At 41.0% G+C, this 18,418-nt stretch overlaps 1 protein-coding gene across 15 annotated transcripts in view; it reads left to right on the top strand.

Annotated features, from left to right (window-relative positions):
• Nucleotides 1-18,418, top strand: part of erg (ETS transcription factor ERG) — a 275,925-nt gene that overhangs the window by 169,110 nt on the left and 88,397 nt on the right. For 7 of the 15 annotated variants that reach the window (XM_059968807.1, XM_059968806.1, XM_059968802.1 and 4 more), the window contains exon 1: nucleotides 510-536. The exons of the other annotated variants lie outside the window; for them this stretch is intronic. In XM_059968807.1, coding sequence (XP_059824790.1) covers nucleotides 519-536 — 18 coding nt within the window. In that variant the 5' untranslated portion in view covers nucleotides 510-518. Of the gene's footprint in view, nucleotides 1-509; nucleotides 537-18,418 lie in introns of those variants that run through there. 15 annotated transcript variants of the gene reach the window in all.

Genomic DNA, 18,418 nt, shown 5'->3' with positions numbered 1-18,418 from the left:
GGTTTAGCAATAGCCTGGAGTTGACCCATTGAACAGATGACCCTACAACCTAGACTAGCATAGATGGCTTCACTTTCCTCAGTGCTGAATTGATTCCACAGCCTGTGGACGCACTTTCAAGGACTCTGCAGCTCATGTTCCCTGTGCTATTTGTTTACTTTTTTAAAAATAATTTTCACGATTTGTCCTCTTTTGTGCATTGGATGTTGGTCAATCTTTGTTATGTGTGTTGTTTTCCTGGGTTCCGCAGTACTTTTTATTTTCTTGTTTGTACTTATCTGCTTACTGTCTATTAATCCACTGGCGTTTATGGCAGCAACAAAGGTCCTCCACCTCAGTCCGTCCTTGGCCATCTTCTCTAATGTGCCCAAGTATGGTTCAGGGTGCTCACTTCTGCCTCTTGTGTATGGTACCCAGTTGTCCTTGGTTTCCTGTGTTTCCTCCACCCTGCAGGGGTCCAATGGAGTGCTGTCTTGATGAGGGAGTTGGCCTCCCTTCTCGTTCCCGTGGGTGCCTGCATGAACATGAATCTCAAGGTTGTATATACTTTGATAGTAAATTTATTTTGAACTTTGAAGTAATCCTGGGTAGGAGAATGGAACAAGTATTGTCAGGTAGAATGCCATAGATTAGGTAAAAGCTGTGAATATACCTTTCCAAAATAAATAGGACATAAAGTGTATATTTATGAAGTTGTATTAAGTAAGATGAAAAATGAGGAAGGAAATGAGAACAGGAAGGAACAAAAGGCAACATAGCAGAAGTAAAGATAAAATAAATACTTAATGGTTACTTTTACTTTCAGTGCATTTGCCTAGAAATCGTAAATCCATCTGCACCTTTTTTTATGTATAACTTGTAAATGAAAGCATTTTTGTGTCCATTATCTAGTATTTGCACCCACTTCCTGTTGAAGCTCAACCCTTCGAGAAACTGGACTGGGCATCATCAAGGGCTATAGCTCACGTTAAAGATTAGCTTTGTTTATCACATACACGGCAAAACGTACAGTGAAAAGCATTGTTTACATAAAATCGAATTGACAAGGTTGTGCCAGGTAGCCTGCAAGTATCGCCACCCTTTCAGTGCCAGCATAGCATGCCCATATCTTAATAATCCTAACTGTGCTTCCTTGGAATGTGGGAGGAAACTGGAGCGCCCGGAGGAAACTCATGCGATCACGGGGAGAATGTACAATCTCCTTACAAGCAGCAGTGGGGAACGAAGCCTAATCTTACAGCTGACACACTGCAAAGCACTGCACTAACTGCTATGCTACCCAGAAACTGAATGGGAAATTAGGACATTTATAGATAACTCAAATGAATCAAGCCAAATATTATGCCCAATGTACTCAACTATGGATAAATAAAAGTGCTTCTCCCGCCCCAGCTTACCACCTCACAGAGCCCTCAACCACTGACCCTGATGGCTGCTGATCAGGCTTAAGATCACCTGTAGTGTCAGGGCATGGCTGACCCACTCTGTTAGAGAGCTCTTTCACAGGGGACCAAATGTTACAGATTGTCATGGGCTGGTCTCTTTAAACGCACTGACCTATTTATCATAAGTAAGCATGCAAATAACCTTCAGGTGTGCATCTGCCATATGTGAAAAGCACAGTTCAGTTTTTAATGTTCTTATTGGGGGACAAATCACACTACCAATCTTTTAAAGCAAAGATCTTCCAATATTGTTCTTTTCTATTACTTCTGGTTCGGTATTACTGTTAACACTGCACTTAACTTGGCTCAGAAAGAATCAGAAACTGAATGGGGTTTATTATTACTGACTTATGTCTTGAAATTTGTTGTTTTGTGGCAACAGTATAGTGCAATACATAAAAATGTTACAATAATAAATAAATAAATAAATAAATAATGCAAAAGAAGAATAGCGAGATGGTATCCCAGAAGTCCAATTTTTAGGCAATTATAAACACAAGATTCTGGAAAATTTGACCAACGCACATAAATTTGGTGGAGGAATTCAACAGGTTGGGCAGCATCTATGGAAAAGAATAAGAGATTTGATATTTGAGATCAAGACCCTTCATCAGGTCAGTTCTCAACCCAAACATCGACTGTTTATTCCTTTCCCTAAATGGCATCTATGGAGGGAGAAAAACAGCCAACATTTCATGCCAAGGCCTTTCATCAGGACTGGAAAGGATGTTGGGTGGAGGGAAGTGCAATGATGTATATAACTGTTACTATTCCTAATTTAAAAAAGCATTTCTGATATCCCAGGTTAATGTTAATAAATGATGCAATTTTTAACATTCAAATCATGAGGCTTATCATCAACTTCAGAATAACCCTGGGATTGCCAAAGTTCTTGGCAATTTAAAGGTTATGACCAGTGTAACAATCTGGATACATTTTTGATAGAGTTAATGGGGCAATGTCAGGAACGATTATGATTGCCAGAAATTGCAATGGTGACCTTTTCATATGGGCTGCTTTAGTTTTACATTTAAAATAGTTCACAATAAGTGTTCACATGAAAGTGTTTTGCTCCAGATGTTGTAACGTGATCAGACAGCTTTCTGAAATAAGTTTATTCATCACTCCTCGTTAAATGCACCCTGTTACTCTCTACTGGATTCACACATACACACCGCTCTAAATAAAATAAGGTTATGTCACTTTGGTTAGCAAATGTAAATGTGGGTGACCAACATAGGAAACCCAAGCCTTCTCCACATCCCAAACTGTAATAAGTCTTCTCTGATCCTCATTTTTTAACCACAGTCTGGGCTAACATTTAAACTTTAGCCCTCACCACTAGCTTTATCAGGAAGTTTGATTTCATAAATTGCTGGTTGATATAATTGCCTGCAAATTAGTCATAGACTCACACAACACAGAAATGTGCCTCTCAGCTTACCATACCCAGTCATTCTGATCTTATTAACCAGCCTGCTGTGCCCTAGTCACTCAATGTCCAGACATTTGTTAAATGTGTGCGTGTACCCAACTCATCTATCTTCTCAAACAGTATGTTCCAAGTCTTCCTCAGCCCCTTTTAATGATTTTGTTTCTCTCCCTAAACCTATTCCCTCTGGTGTTAGACATTCCATCATGTGTAACAGCTTCCATTAGGCCATAAGAAATAAGAGCAGAATTAGGTCATTCTGCCCCTCGAGTTGGCTCCTTGGTAATGGTAATTTACTATCCCCCTCATCCCCATTCTCCTGCCTTCTCCCCACAACCTTTGATCCCCTTACTAATCAAAAACCTTTCCGCCCCTGCCTTAAATATACTGAAAGACTTAGCCTTCACATCTATATGTGGCAATGAATTCCTCAGATTCACCACCTCTGGCTAAAGAAATTCCTCCTCATCTCTGTTTGAAAAGGACACCCTTTTATTCCGAGACATCTGGTCCTAGATGCCCCAACTACAGAAAACACCCTCCCCACATCCACCCTATTTAGGCCTTTCAATATTTGATAGGTTTCAATGAGATCCTACCTCATTCTTTTAAACTGTAGCGCAGGGTACAGGTGCAGAGCCATCAAATACTCCTCATACGTTAACCCTTTATTCCTGGGATCATTCTCGTGAACCTCCCCCGGACCCTCTCCAATTCCAGCACATCCTTTCTTCAATAAGGTACCCAAAACTGCTCATAATACTGCCATGTGTGGCCTTATAAAGCCTCAACATTATATCCTTGCTTTTATATTCTACTCCTAGTTTCTGATTAATTCTAAATCTAGTTTTACATGACTCAACCAATCTATACACTTGATAGTTTTGCATACTGTTCTCAGGTTCTCTGTTCCAAGGCAAACAAACCAAGCCTTATCCAGTTTCTCCTCGTAATTGAAATGTTCCATCATAATAAAAATCCTAGAAAATGTCTCCTGCACCCTCTCCAGTGTAGTCATGTCCTTTAATATTGTGGAGACCAGCAATACACAATAATCCCTCAGGGAGGAGGAGTAACACCTTACATTCCATCTGGGTAGCCTCCAACCTGATGGTATGATTGTTGATTTCTCCTTTTGATAAATAAATGCCCTCCACCTCTTCTTCTATTTCCCCACTCTGACCTTTTACCTTTTCTTACCTGCCTATTGCTTCTCACTGGGTCCTCTCCTCCTCCCCTTTCTCCTATGGTCCACTCTCCTCTCCTATCAAATTCCTTCTCCTCCGGTTCTTGACCCTTCCCACCCACCTGAATTCACCTATCAGCTACCAGCTAAACTCTTTCCCTTCCCTCCACCTTTTTATTCTGGCACCTTCCCCCTTCCTTCTCAGTCCAGAAGAAGGGTCTCGGCCCAAACATCAACTATGTATTCATTTCCTCCAGCATTTTGTGTGTGTTGTTTTGATATTTCAAATTACTCCAGTTTTCCAGGGTTGTACCATGACCTCAATGCTCTCTTGTTGGAGCAAGCATATTCGGCCCATTAAGTGAGAGCTATCTGTGTCACTTATGAAATTAGGACATCTTTGCTTTAACAGATTGTTATCAGAGTTTGTTTTTTTTTAAGGGCAATGGAATCCTACGTTTCCATTGAGGTGATTCATGATAGGAAGTGTTGGTCCAATTCTTATGGACAGGACTTCAACTGAAAATTGTCACCAGAACAGGTGCAAAATGATTTTTCTGGGTGATTTTCATATAATATAGGCTAAAAATGGGTCTGCTTCTCCAACTGAAAAGAAAATCAAAACTAATATAGATAACCTTCTGTTTAATTTGACGATGTGTCATTGGTTATAAATGAGTTTACTTTTTATCTTTAAAATGCAGTCTTGTGAAATGAAGAAGCTAAATGTTGCAAAATCCTGCAGCCTCTGTATGGCTTTGAGTAAGAGGGGAAAGAGAAAAATAAACTGTGAGACAGAGTTTCATTATAAGATCATGGATCTGTAAAGCATGGAGTCAGATGCAGTTCTTTAGTTCCTGTTGCACAGAAATTGTTTTATGTAAGGACACTGTCATAGTTGCCTTTTTTACTTTAAGATAGTCATTAGAACTCTTTGGTCTTGTAGCAATTCAGAAGCAAGGTTTTCAAGTTCATTAGTGATTTCAATAAGGGGCACCATTTGTGGCTTGTATCAGTAGAGGAAACGCAATCCCTTTCTCGCCCTTGCTGTTACTTTTCACAACAGACTTTTGGGAAGCACAATATGGGTTACATGTGCTCCTTGGCTTGATCAAGTCACTTCTCGATGCTTCCGAAATGAAACGTTGCCAGTGCCGAGAAAGAATAAAAAGTGCATTGCAACACATATTCCATGGAACACAGTTGCAGTTGAAGAGATGTAAGATGATTAGTCTCCAAGCACTTGATGCAGATTGGCAGCAGTTATCTGTGGGACACAGCAGAGATCTGATTCTTCACCAGCACTTACTGACATGAGGATGTGCTGGTAATCCAGTTTGGGTGTTGGACCTCCAACTCAGGCCCTCTGCAATTTGAGAAGCATGGAACAGCTTAAATAATTGATTTTCGATGTGTTTATAAAACTCTAAATAGCATTAAACGTATTGCTGCCAAGGAATATTATGAAGATGATTACTTATCAATGAAACAGAGGCTTTTTGGGAAGTAATTCTATTCAATAAATTTATCTGCAATATTTCCAGCGATGAAAGAAATAAAATTCACTTTGCAACTCCAGCGATCAACAATTCGAATCCGATTCCTACTGCTGTCTGTAAGGGGTTTGTACATTCTCCCATGACCATGTGCATTTCCTCCCAAGACATACGGGTTAGGGTTATCTCCCTAAGTGTGACAAACCTTGTGGTTACCCCCCAGCACAATCTTTGGACTACATTAGTCTTTGGCCCAAGATGATGCATTTCACTGTATGTTTTGATGTTTCATAGAAACATAGAAAACCTACAGCATAATACAGGCCCTTCGGCCCACAAAGCTGTGCCAAACATGTCCTTACCTTAGAAATAACTTAGTGTTACCCATAGCCCTCTAATTTTTCTGAGTTGCATGTACCTGTCCAGGAGTCTTTTAAAAGACCCTATCGTATCCGCCTCCACCACCGTCACTGGCAGCCCATTCCACGCACTCACCACTCTCTGTGTGTAAAAAAAAAAAAAAAATTAAAAAAAATTACCTCTGACATCTCCTCTGTACCTACTTCCAAGCACCTTAAAACTGTGCCCTCTTCTGCTAGCCCTGGGGAAAAGCCTCTGACTCTCCACATGATCAATACCTCTCATCATCTTATACACTTCTATCAGGTCACCTCTCATTCTCTTTTGCTCCAAGGAGAAAAGGCCAAGTTTACTCAACCTATTCTCATAAGGCATGCTCCCCAATCCAGGCGACATCCTTGTAAATGTCCTCTGCACCCTTTCTATGGTTTCCACATCCTTCCTGTAGTGAGGTGACCAGAACTGAGCACAGTACTCCAAGTGGGGTCTGACCAGGGTCCTATGTAGCTGCAACATTACTTCTCAGCTCCTAAATTCAATTCCACGATAGATGAAGGCCAATGCACCGTACACCTTCTTAACCACAGAGTCAACTTGCGCAGCAGCTTTGAATATCCTATGGACTTGGACCCCAAGATCCTCCACACTGCCAAGAGTTTCAATGTATATGTGAGAAATAAAGCTAGTCTAATCTAGTCAGGATGTTTTAATGCTGCTTACTTGGTGGAAACCAAGTAGCTAAAATTATCATTATTACTTACAAGGCATAGAACCATCAAGAGCTGAAACTTTGCATTTTATCCAGAGCTCTCTAGGTCTTGCTCCTCCTGGCCCAGAGAGGGGTGAAATCTTTTTCTGCTCTTGAGAGATAAAAGTTGGTCAGACGAATGTTCAGAAAAAAAATGAAGTGGCACAGCAAGCAACCTGTCACCTGGCAGCTTCAGTAGCCCTGACCTTTGTGTGGAGTTTGCATGCTCCTCCCCCAGCAGCTTCAGTTTTCTCCTACATCCCATAGGTGTAGTAGTTGGAAGCTTAATCTGCCACGATGTCTGGCAGAGAGTGGTAGCTTAATTGGTCATGTAAATTGGTTATAGTGTGTAGGTGGAGGGATCTGGGGAGACTGCAAGGAACATGAGGAGAATAAAGTGGAACTAGTGTAGGATGAAAGTAAAATGATTGCTTGGTGGGTGGTGAGGATTCAGTGAGTTGCTCCAGTAATATATTGTGCTCTGACTCAATAAGAAATAAAAACCATTTAGCTCTTGCATCTGCTTCAGATAAACCATAGCTGATTTTTAATTTCAGTATCACGCTCCTGCATTAGCACCCATATCACTTGACTCATCTAATGTCTATTAACTTCAGCAAACAAAGGGCACTCTCTTAATCTCACATATTGTCCCTTAGTAATGTAATCCAAAAGATTGCATCAGTTTACACATGCATGGTGGTTCACTGAATTCGACCTTAACCATTTCACGCCTCCACTGTCCCTGACCTGCCAAAACCGATAGTCTTACATACTGTGCTGGATGAGCAGAAAAAGTTCGCTCCAATTAGAATCGGAAAGATCGAAGTCATTACGTTCATCATTTAGTGCAAATTCCTTTCTTTATGTGACTGGCTTTCTCCCATTCTTAAGGACTATCTTAAATCAAACCAGACTATTCTCAAAATAATACCGACATTGGATCCAGAATTGATATTGGGATTACATATCTCTAGTATTAGAGGCACTGCCTATTTCCACCGCCACAGCACCTGTTGGCCCTATCCTGCCCCGCCTCATTCATCTGTGTCCTTGTAACCTATAAACATGATTATAATTATCTACTCCCTGCCTCCCAACATCATTCAATGCCCCATTTAACTTATTCTCTAAAATCATGCGGCTCTTGTCCTAATTCACACTAAATCCCCTTCCATCACGCTGCCCACTCTGGCTTGTTATTGTCCACTTTTAATTTCCTTATCAGGCTTGAATGTATTCATTGTAGTTAACTTCTCCAGCCCTGTGACTCTCCCAGTTATCTGGGCCCTATCATTTCTGACCGCTCCGCCCTAACGTCAACCATTCCTTAATCTGAATTCCCACCTCACTTGTTTTGCCCCATTTAATTCTGTCTTCTCCTTTGTGACACTTTGATATTTCTAAACAGGTCTTTCGTCCTTTCCATGTTTGATAAGATGCCTCATTCCTTTCACTACTACAGGACATGTATTTTTGTTGCATCTCTCAAAGGCAAAGGTTCACTTGGCAACATGTTTGTCACAGACACTGAGGGGTAAAGAGTTTGGTCCAATAGTACTCAACTATGTTCTACATGGGGTACAATGTCTGTGTAGACTGCCCAATAGGTTTTTTATTTGGTTTGGAAATTTGCTGTCTGGAAGCAATTGGTAATTGGGGGACATCTTTGCTGTCTTAGTCTGGACCTCTGGGTGAGTAATGAGCTTTGCAAAATGAGGCTGCTGAACATGCAGCAGTAACATTAATGGCCACATTTTTCAGAATTGCTGTCACCTTTGTGATTTGACAATATGAACATGCAATTTGGGAAACAGCGCAGGTTTTGGACACAAAACCCCAGGGCAAATTGTGAACCGCTGTCAATGAAGCAAGCCCCGAATCTTCATAGACAATAGTGGCATCCTTCATATCAAAAGAAGTTCTTCTGTCTAGGTAGGAATATCTCAATTCACAGTTATGAGGTGCCTATATCTGACAGCATCGTGTCTTTGGGCAACAGAGGCTTCCAGTTCTCACTCCCATAGTCTGTCCATCACTCAGGAGTAAGCCTGCCCCAGACCAGTTCCATCACTTGAAATGTCCGACCCCTTTGCCAACCACCACCTTTCCCAGTGATCACATCAGAAAACTATTCTCCATGGCTCACATTCCTCGCACAACTTTGGAACAAATGTACAGTTTCTGCACATGAAGGTAAAGAAATCTCAGGGTTGATTATTCTTAGTAAAATTTTGCATACATCAGAAAGCATTCCCCCACTGTCCTCATGGATTCCCCTCACAATGCTATTTTAATATACTTTCAAGTGCTAAAAATCTTTCAATCTAATGAATTTGAGAAAGATGTTGAAGGATGAAGATGAGAGAATTGACTTGTGTTCCCCATATCTTGCAGTGTAATGTGAGATTCTATAATGGATAAATGATTCATCTTGTTAATATTGTCATATTTTAAACCTTCTACCAGATGTTGAATTCGCAGTTTTAAACAGACAAGTCCTTGCATCAGTGTCATTTATTTAATAATTGAGCTCCAAGTTTCCTGTAAGGGTTAAAAGTCCTGATCCTGGGCATAATGCTCTCCACCTCCCCTGATACTTGTAGTTTTTTGTCTATTTGCTGCTTATTTTTCAGTGGAAGTCATTTTCAAGTTTCTCACTTGCTTTTCCTGCTTTTCTTGGGGTTTGGATGAGGTTGGAAAGGATATGAGTGCAGGAAATAGTTACATGGCAACAATGTTATAAAAAATGGACACAAATACATTCAAGGTCAAAAAAACTTGAATGGAAAAGAGAATTGGCCACTGGAATAACAAGTACTCTTTTAAAATTTCTTAAGTGACCAACTTTAAACAATTTCTTATAAAACTCCAAAAAGGAATTTTGTCAAACAAGCCCAGCAGGAGATCAAAAATTCATTGGCGTGCAAAAATCTGGATAGGGAATGAATTATTTTTATCCTTTCAAGCAATATCCATTACTAAACTGTATGTGCGCACAGTTTTTCAAAAAAAATAGATATTTTTTTAATTATTGGTAACATTTCTGAGCTTCAGAATCACATTTATTATACATTACAAAAATAAAGAAATAGTGCAAAAATATGTTGTTTTCATGGTTTCATGGGCTATTCAGACATCTGATGGCCTAGGAGATGAAGTTGTTTCTAAAATTTTGAGGGTGGGTCTTCAGGCTCTTGTGCTTCCTTACAGATGGTAATAATGAGAAGGGAACATGTTTTGGATGCTGAGAGTCCGTAATAAGACCATAAGACATAGGAGCAGAATTAAGCCATTCAGCCCATCAAGTCTGCTCTGCCATTCCATCATGGCTGATCCTGCTCAACCCCTATCACCTGACTTCTTGCCATATTCTTTCATGCCCTGACCAATCAGGAAACTATCAACTTCTGCTTTAAATATACCCACGGACTTGGCCTCCACCGCAGTCTGTGGCAGAGCATTCCACAGATTCACTACTCTCTGGTTAAAAAAATTCCTCCTTACCTCTGTTCTAAAAGGTTGCCCCTCAATTTTGAGGCTGTGCCCTCTAGTAGTTCTGGATACCCCACCAAAGGAAACATCCTCGTCACATCCACCGTATCTAGTCCTTTCAAGATTTGGTAGGTTTCAATGAGATTCCCCTGCATTCTTCTAAGTTCCAGTGAGTACAGGCTCAAAGTTGCCAAATGCTCCTCATTTGTTAACCTCTTCATTCCCGGAATACTCATGAACCTCGTCTGGACTCTCTCCAATGACAACAAATCCCTTCTGATATTTGAACCTTCTCCCCATTTAGATAATACTCTACACTAACTGTTACTTCTAGCAAAATGCAGTATCATACATTTTTCAACGCTATTCCATCTGCCACTTTCTTGACCATTCTTTCATTCTGTCCAAGTCCTGATGCCATTGCGTTGCTTCCTCAGCACTACTTACCCCTCCACCTACCTTTGTATCATCCTCAAACTTTGCTGCAAAGTCATCATTTCCACTATTTAAATCATTAACAAACAATGTGAAAAGTAGTGGTCCCCATATTGACTCCTGAGGAACACCACTAGTCGCTGGCAGCCAACCAGAAAAGGCCCCCTTCATTCTCTTTTTCAGCCATTCCACTATCCATTCCAGTATCTTTCCTGTAACACCATAGGATTTTATCTTGTTAAGGATTCTCATGTGTGGCACTTTATCAAATGTCTCCTTAAAATCCAAGTAAATGACATCCATTGCCTCTCCTTTGTCCACCCTGCTTGTTACTTCCTCAAAGGACTCTACAAATTTGTCGGGCAAGATTTCCCTGTACAGAAACCATGCTGACTTTGACTTATTTTATTATTAGTTTCCAAGTACCCCAAAACTTCATTCTTACTAATAGACTCCAACACTTTCCCAACCACTGAGTTTAGGATAACTGGCCTATAATTTCCTTTCTTTTACTTTCCTCCCTTCTTAAAGGTTGTAGAGACATTTGTCATTTTCCAATCCTTTTGGACCTTGCCAGAATCAAGTCATTCTTGAAAGATCATGACCAATGCATCTGTTATCTCTTCAGCAACCTCTCCCAGGAGTCTGTGATGTAGTCCATCTGATCCAGGTGATTGAATGAAGGATGCTGCCTTCTGGAGACATCTTTTCTTGAAGATGTCCTCGATGGTGGAGTGGGTTGTGCCAATGATGGGGCCAGTAGACTGTACCACCTTCTGCAGCCTGTTTTGAGCCTTTGCATTGAAGCCTTCATATTCAGCTGTGATGCAGAATGCTCTGTTGTACATCTATAGAAATCAGTAAGAGTCTTTCATGACATACTAAATGTCTTCAAAATCCTAACAAATTAGAGGCACTCTTGTGTTATCTTCATGATTGCATCATTACACTGCTTTAAAGAGAGATTGCTTCCCTTCTCCCAAACCTCCACTGACAGATAAATGATTCTGCTGATGCTGGAAAGCCTCATGAAGGGCCTCTGCTAGACTGTTTACTCTGTTCCATAGATGCTGCCTGGCCTGCTGAATTCCTCCAGCACTTTGTGTGTGTTGCTTAGATAAATAATTCAGGTAGTTTTTTTTAAATGTAAGTCTGCATAGTTGCAGCCTTATTACCAGGCCAACCTATGGCTAGCTGAGCCAATATGTTGGCCTGGTAATTCTTGGCACCATACGTGTCGTCAAGGCAAATCAATATTTGGTTTGGAGCTTAAAATGCTGGGCCATGTTCCAAATGAAGCCTAAATGGCCCAACATTGGAACATTCCCTATGTCTAATTTGTCCTTGCAGATCTGTGCTAACTCGCATCTAATTTACTGTGTGTATGTTATCTTGATATAATACTTACCTACATTTTTTTAAATAAAAGCCAGAAATATTTAAAAAAATGTTGCACACTTGGCTGATCACAAACCACCCTGAGTGATGAAATTCCAGATTTTAACCTCCCAGGGAAACCTGGAAAACTCTAAACTACATGAGGGTAGGCGGGAGATAATATAGCCACTTATTCCATATGAGAACATGATGAACAGCCTGAACTGTGCTGTAGCCATGCAAGTTAGTCCATTTCCCACACACTGATCTTCTGTCCTATGAGATTTCCATTTCTGGTAGTTTCAAGGCCATTCCCATGGCTTCACCTAAAGCTGTTGAGTGGATTATGAATTCCAGCATAGAACTGTAATGATTTCTTCCAGCCTGTGTGGGGCGCCAGAAAGCATTGGTTTCCGAGGCTTTTAGAGCACCGGAATTGGTTAATTGTTGTTTCATGGGAGTCATTGATCTTTAGAGTTCCTTGTGTTTTTTTCTCAAGCGACTCACTCTTTGTGATATTGTCTCCTAGTGTTTTCTATTTAAGCTTGCTATGCTTATTTTGATAGGCTCAGGGATTTCGTGTTACTTGTATTACTTAAGCAGGCACACAATTAGCACTAATCATGAGGTCCTAGTTTTGAGAATGTTACTTCACATAGTGTCGTTTTGATGTTCTTTTGGAATTTATATGAATGAGCTCTCATCGCTGTCTCTACATTGGAGTCTGTCTTTCCTCCACACTTGGATTCCAATACTGCCATAAGATCATAACATATAGGAGCAGAATTAGGCCATTGGGCCCATTGAGTCTGCGCTGTGATTTCAGCATCTTCCCTCTTAGCCCCAGTTTCCTGCTTTCTCCTCATATCCCTTCATGCCCTGACTAATCAAGAACCTATCAACCTCTGGCTTAAATATACCCAATGACTTTGCCTCCGCAGCCAGCTGTGACAATGAGTTCCACAGGTTCTTCCTCTTCTCCATTCTAAGTGCACATCTCTCTATTCTGAAGTTGTATCCTATGGTCTTAGACTCCCTCACCAGCACACGTCAGGACAAGAACAATGTCTGTTTCCCAAGTAGTAAGAATAAATTTAGATTTTATAGTTTGCCACGCTTGTGCAATTGAAATTCTTCGATAAAAACACATCTTCAATGTAAACATGTAGGCTTATAGTCTTTTGCAGGGATGCCTGGTAGTTAAGTAAGTGTAGAATGTATTGATGATAACTGAAAAGGTAGATCAGGATGTGTTGTGTCATTTTGATACCATGCTGCAGTATTAGAAATATATATATTTAAAACATCTGCAGATGCTGGAAACCTGAAAAAAAACATTAGAAATTGCTAGAATTACCCAACAAGTCAGGCAGCATCCACGGAGAAAGAAACAGGGATATTTCAGTTTGGATGGTGGCTTTTTGTCTTGAAACAATGACTGTTTCTCTTTCTCCAGTTGCTGCTTGGTCTATTAAGTGTTTCCATTTTCTGCTTTTCCCACTGCTGTTCTGAAATGCTCTCCAACATCTTCCATGTGTTGAACAGCAGAAAATCTCTTGAGGTTAGATGAATGAGAGGTGATCTCATTGAAATACAGAAAGTATTTAATGACTGTACAGGATGGATGTAGTGATAATGTTTCCTTTGGCATTTGGGGGGGGGGGTGGAGCTGGTGGTGGGGGTTTGCCACAGTTTCAAAAGGAGGGGTCAGTCTTTCAGAACAATGATGAGAAGAAATTTTGTCCTTCAGAGGTGGTCTTTGGAATGGTCATTTTATACAACTGCCGAATGCACATGAGTTAGTTGCTGGTGGATGAGCTCTTACTCTGGTTCTTTCAGTTTTTAGTGTTTCCTACTGTTGATTCAGGTCTGTGGTGGTTGTCCATGGTATCTGATGATGACAGGAAAACTGTGTGGGAGAGTTTTTAAAGCGAACACGAGGAAATCTGCAGATGCTGGAAATTCAAGCAACACACACAAAATGCTGGTGGAACGCAGCAGGCCAGGCAGCATCTACAAGGAGAAGCACTGTCGACGTTTTGGGCCGAGACCCTTCGTCAGGACTCCGCACGTCGACAGTGCTTCTCCTTATAGATGCTGCCTGGCCTGCTGCGTTCCACCAGCATTTTGTGTGTGTTGGGAGAGTTTTTAAAGTGGAAAAGCCATTGCACTAGGGCAGTTCCACTCTTGCAACCTTGGAGGGCCGGGTTCATTGGTGTCAGTATAACTTGCTTGGTTGCAGTGGTTGAACATGACTTCTGTGCCTTGTCATGCCCTTTGCTCGCCATAAAGCATTGCAAAACCAGCTTCCTGGCCACTGGATCTTACTGTCCACCCAGTCCACCGGAGCTGAGTTCACATGCTACGACAGGTATGTCTCATGTCTCACCAGGCCCTCTGGCTATCCTTACCTGGTTTAGCCCTCCTGTTGAAGCAGTGTACCAGGGTGTGTCTGCTGTCACATGCAAACAGCTACTTGGAGCAACAGATGAGAGCTGAGTGTCTGGTGGGGAGCAAAAATGTGTGAGCTGCCCTAGAATGGACACGGTAAGCCCCTTCATCAGAAGTGCACACCTCTCTGGATGCCCCGCACACTCCAGATTCGGGCCTTCAGTGAGTGAAATGCTGAAAGACTTCTGCATTTGTGGATTTGCCACAAACAGGGATGAACTGCAAAATTTCCTAAGGAGTCGCAAATGAAATTGAACATTGTGCCATCATCGTTTGGAATGTCCCAGACCAAACATCTTTCACTTCTTCATTGATGAAGTATCCGGAAATGGTTAAGCTTATACATTCCCCTCAGAGACTTATGCTGTGAAGTCTTGGGGCCTAAGTGATTGATCTACAGAAAGCACAGCTATTTTTCTATTGCGTGAGGTATGGGTCCAAGCACTCTTTCCCTTTGGCACTCTTTGATCTATGTCAGGATCTCTTGATGTTAGCTCAATGTTAAGACAATCACTCTCACGCTGGCTCTAGAACTCAGAACTTTAGGCACAATTAGACCAAAATATGGAGTGGTACAGTAAAAGTAGGCGCTGGTTACTATGGTATTGGAGAGTAAATGCTGCTCGAAAGATTTGTCAGTGACACATTCCATAACATTAAAAACATTATATAGAGATACAGTGCAGAAGAGGCCCTTCCAGCCCTTGGAGCCATGCTGCCCAGCATCTCCCAATTTAATCCCAGCCTAATCACAGGACAATTTACTATGACCAATTAATTTACTAACCAATATGTCTTTGGACTGTGGGAGGAAACTGGAAGACCCGGAGAAAGCCCACTGATTAGGCAGTAGATTTCTGTATTATACTTGACCTGCTTTTGTGTACAGAGCATACCTGGGTAATTTTCAACATAGTCATGAGAACCCAGTGTCATAATTGCATTGGAATATCCTGGCTATAGATGCAGCTAATTCTGGTGGGTGAGTCTTTAATGCTGCAGATGTGATTTTACCTGGTTGGTGTTCTAAAATGCTTATTGCATTTGCTTGGAGAGAACTGTATTGGAGGAAGTTTGCCAGAATATGTCATCCACTCAGCACTGTTGAATGAATGTGGTGCAAGTGTTTGAACCTTTTCCATAGCATTCACTAGTCTTGACCATCTTTTCTTGTTTTCTCCTCCCATTAATGATACATCTTGATTCATCAAATTATGAAGAAGGCATGCCAGCAGCTTTATACTACTAGGAGTCTGAGAAGATTTGGTATGTCACCAAAGACTCTAGCAAATTTCTTCTGATATACATGGAGAGCATTCTGACTGGTTGCATCACCACCTGGTGTGGAGGCACCAGAGATGGGTCAGGGTGTTGTAAACTCAGCCAGCTTACATCATGGGCACTATCCTCCCCACCATTGAGTTCATAGTCAAAAGGCGATCCCTCAAGAAGACGGCATCCATCATTACGGGCCCTCACCGTCAAGGACATGCCCTAATCTCATTACTACCGTCAAGAAGGAGTTACAGCAGAAGTTTCCAAATGCTTTTATGCCATGGACCCCTACCATTAACTGAGGGTTCTGTAGGCCCCATGTTGGGAACACCAGAGTTACAGGATCCTAAAGACAAGCACTCAATGATTCAGGACCAGCTTCTTCCCCTCTGCCAACAGATTTCTGAATGGTCCATGATACTCATAAACATAATCTCACTATTTTACTATCTGTTTAAGCTACTTATTTATTTTTATGTTTCTTATTGTATAGTAAACTTTGTAGGTATTGCACTATACTTCTGCTGCAAAACAACACATTTCATGACATTTACCATTGATAACAAACGTGATTCCGATTCTGATTAGTTGTGGAATAAATGTAGAGTGTTAATCTGCTTTGCAGGTTATTGAATCGGTTATCCCTATCCATAAAATACCACTTCTCCTGTTTAACATGCATTTTATCCTACGTTGCCAGCAGCTTATTTCTGGATATGCTTGGAGCTACTCAGCCTGTCCTTCTGTTCTCCTACCTGAACCAGACTTTCGGTAATTGTTCAGTTGAGGTAACTTAAGAGAAAAGTGCTGAACCTGATTTTTTGATGAGTGCATCCCAACTTAATTTCACAGGATAGAGAAAGATTAGAAAAAAAACCTTGATGCCAATCATTTAAAATGCTGGCAATTATGGATGTAAGCATAGATATTATCTCATTGCTTCTCACTGCATTCATTGAACCAGAGGCCAGAGACCAGAGTTATCAATTTGCCAAGAGTGCTTAACATAACTTGTGGATAGAATTCAAGAAAATATCAATTAATTCAGTATTGATTCACCCTCTAATAAGAACTGGATGAATGTCTATTTGAAAGTAAGATTAGCTGTAGTAAGTATAAATTATAATTTTGAATGGAATATGCTGGATTCCATATCCCTGCAGTTTGAAAAGGCAGAAATTGTTTCTTTGGAAGGAAGCCCCATGGAGTTCAGTCACAAAAAACTTTCAAACTTTACCTTTCATTAAATACTAAATGTTGGAAATATTCAATAAAATGAGCAGCAGCTGTTGAAAGAGAAACTGACTTAACTTCCACTATGACTGGGAAAATTACTATAAATGTTGCTTACATTTGATTAGCAAATACTCTGATATAATGATTCCTCAAAATGAATGAATATACGAAGTGTAGGGCAGCTTGGAAGGCATAGACCAATCATTACTTATTTATTTAGAGGTTGTTAAATGGTGCAACATTAGTTACTGCAGCAAGGAGTCTGCATGATGAGTTGGCATTGTAAAAGTTGTACAATGAGTGAATGCCTTTGAAGAATCATCTATGTGCTATAGACAAATATGGTCAATGTTCTCAAGCAGAAACAAGGCGAATGACAGCAGTGAAAGTTGGTCGAATAAAATAATTGGCTCACACACACAAAATGCTGGAGAAACTCAGTAGTACAGGCAGAAGAGAAAAGATGCCACAACAAAAAGCTGGAGGGAGGGAAAGGAGGATAACTAAGAGGTGATGGGTGAAGCCAGATGTGTAGGAAACATAAAGGGCTGGAGCAGAAGGAATCTGATAGGCAAGGAGCACGGACCATTTGAGAAAGGGAAGGAGGAGGGAGCCAGGGGGAGGTGAAAGGCAGGTGAGAAAAGGCAAGAGGCCAGAATGGGGAATAGGAGAGGGGAAGGTGTGGGATTTCTTTTACTGGAAGGAGAAATTGATATGCATGCCATCAGGTTGGAGCCCACCCAGACAGAATACAAGGTGTTGCTCCTCCACTCTGAGAGTGGCCTCGTCTTGGCACAGGAGACGACCATGGACCAACTTGTCAGAACAGGAATGGGAATTGGAATTAAAATATTTGACAAGTATACTGAAGGAGAGCTGGAGATATGAAGAAACAAATAATGTGATGATATGGGTCAGTACATCGAACTGTGCATGAGCACAATGAAGCAGCCGACATCATCTGGTCATGCTCCCTTCTTGCTGCTGGAGGTGCAGAAGCCCTAGGTCTCACACCACCAACTTCAGGAATAGTTGTTACCCTTCAAGCATCAGGCTACTGAACCAGCATAGATGACTTCACTCACCTCTGGACTGATTCCAGTACCTATGGACTATCTTTCAATGACTCAACAACTCATGTTCTCAGTACTATTTGCATATTTTTGAATTTTTTATTTGCACATTGGTTGTTGGTTTTTGTGTGCAGTTTTTCATTGTTTCTGTTGCACTTCTTTGTCTCGTTGTGAATGCTTGCAGGAAGATGAATCCCATGGTGACATACATGAACTTTGATAATAAATTTACTTAGAATTTTGAATTGAGGTAAGCGAAGCTTATGAAATAGCTTCCTTTATTGGCTCTGGCTGAGAGCGTGTGAATCAAGAAAGCAAAAATGGCAGATCAAGCAATTGTCATTGACGTGACCTGTCCATATAGAGACCGTCTAGTTGATTCACCAGAACCTATGTACATGTACTAGGC

Source organism: Hypanus sabinus, chromosome 4, assembly GCF_030144855.1.
Source record: "Hypanus sabinus isolate sHypSab1 chromosome 4, sHypSab1.hap1, whole genome shotgun sequence".
Taxonomy (NCBI): Eukaryota; Metazoa; Chordata; class Chondrichthyes; order Myliobatiformes; family Dasyatidae; genus Hypanus; species Hypanus sabinus.
The sequence above is the reverse complement of the archived record's forward strand: the minus strand, read 5'-3'. Positions and strand labels throughout refer to the sequence as shown.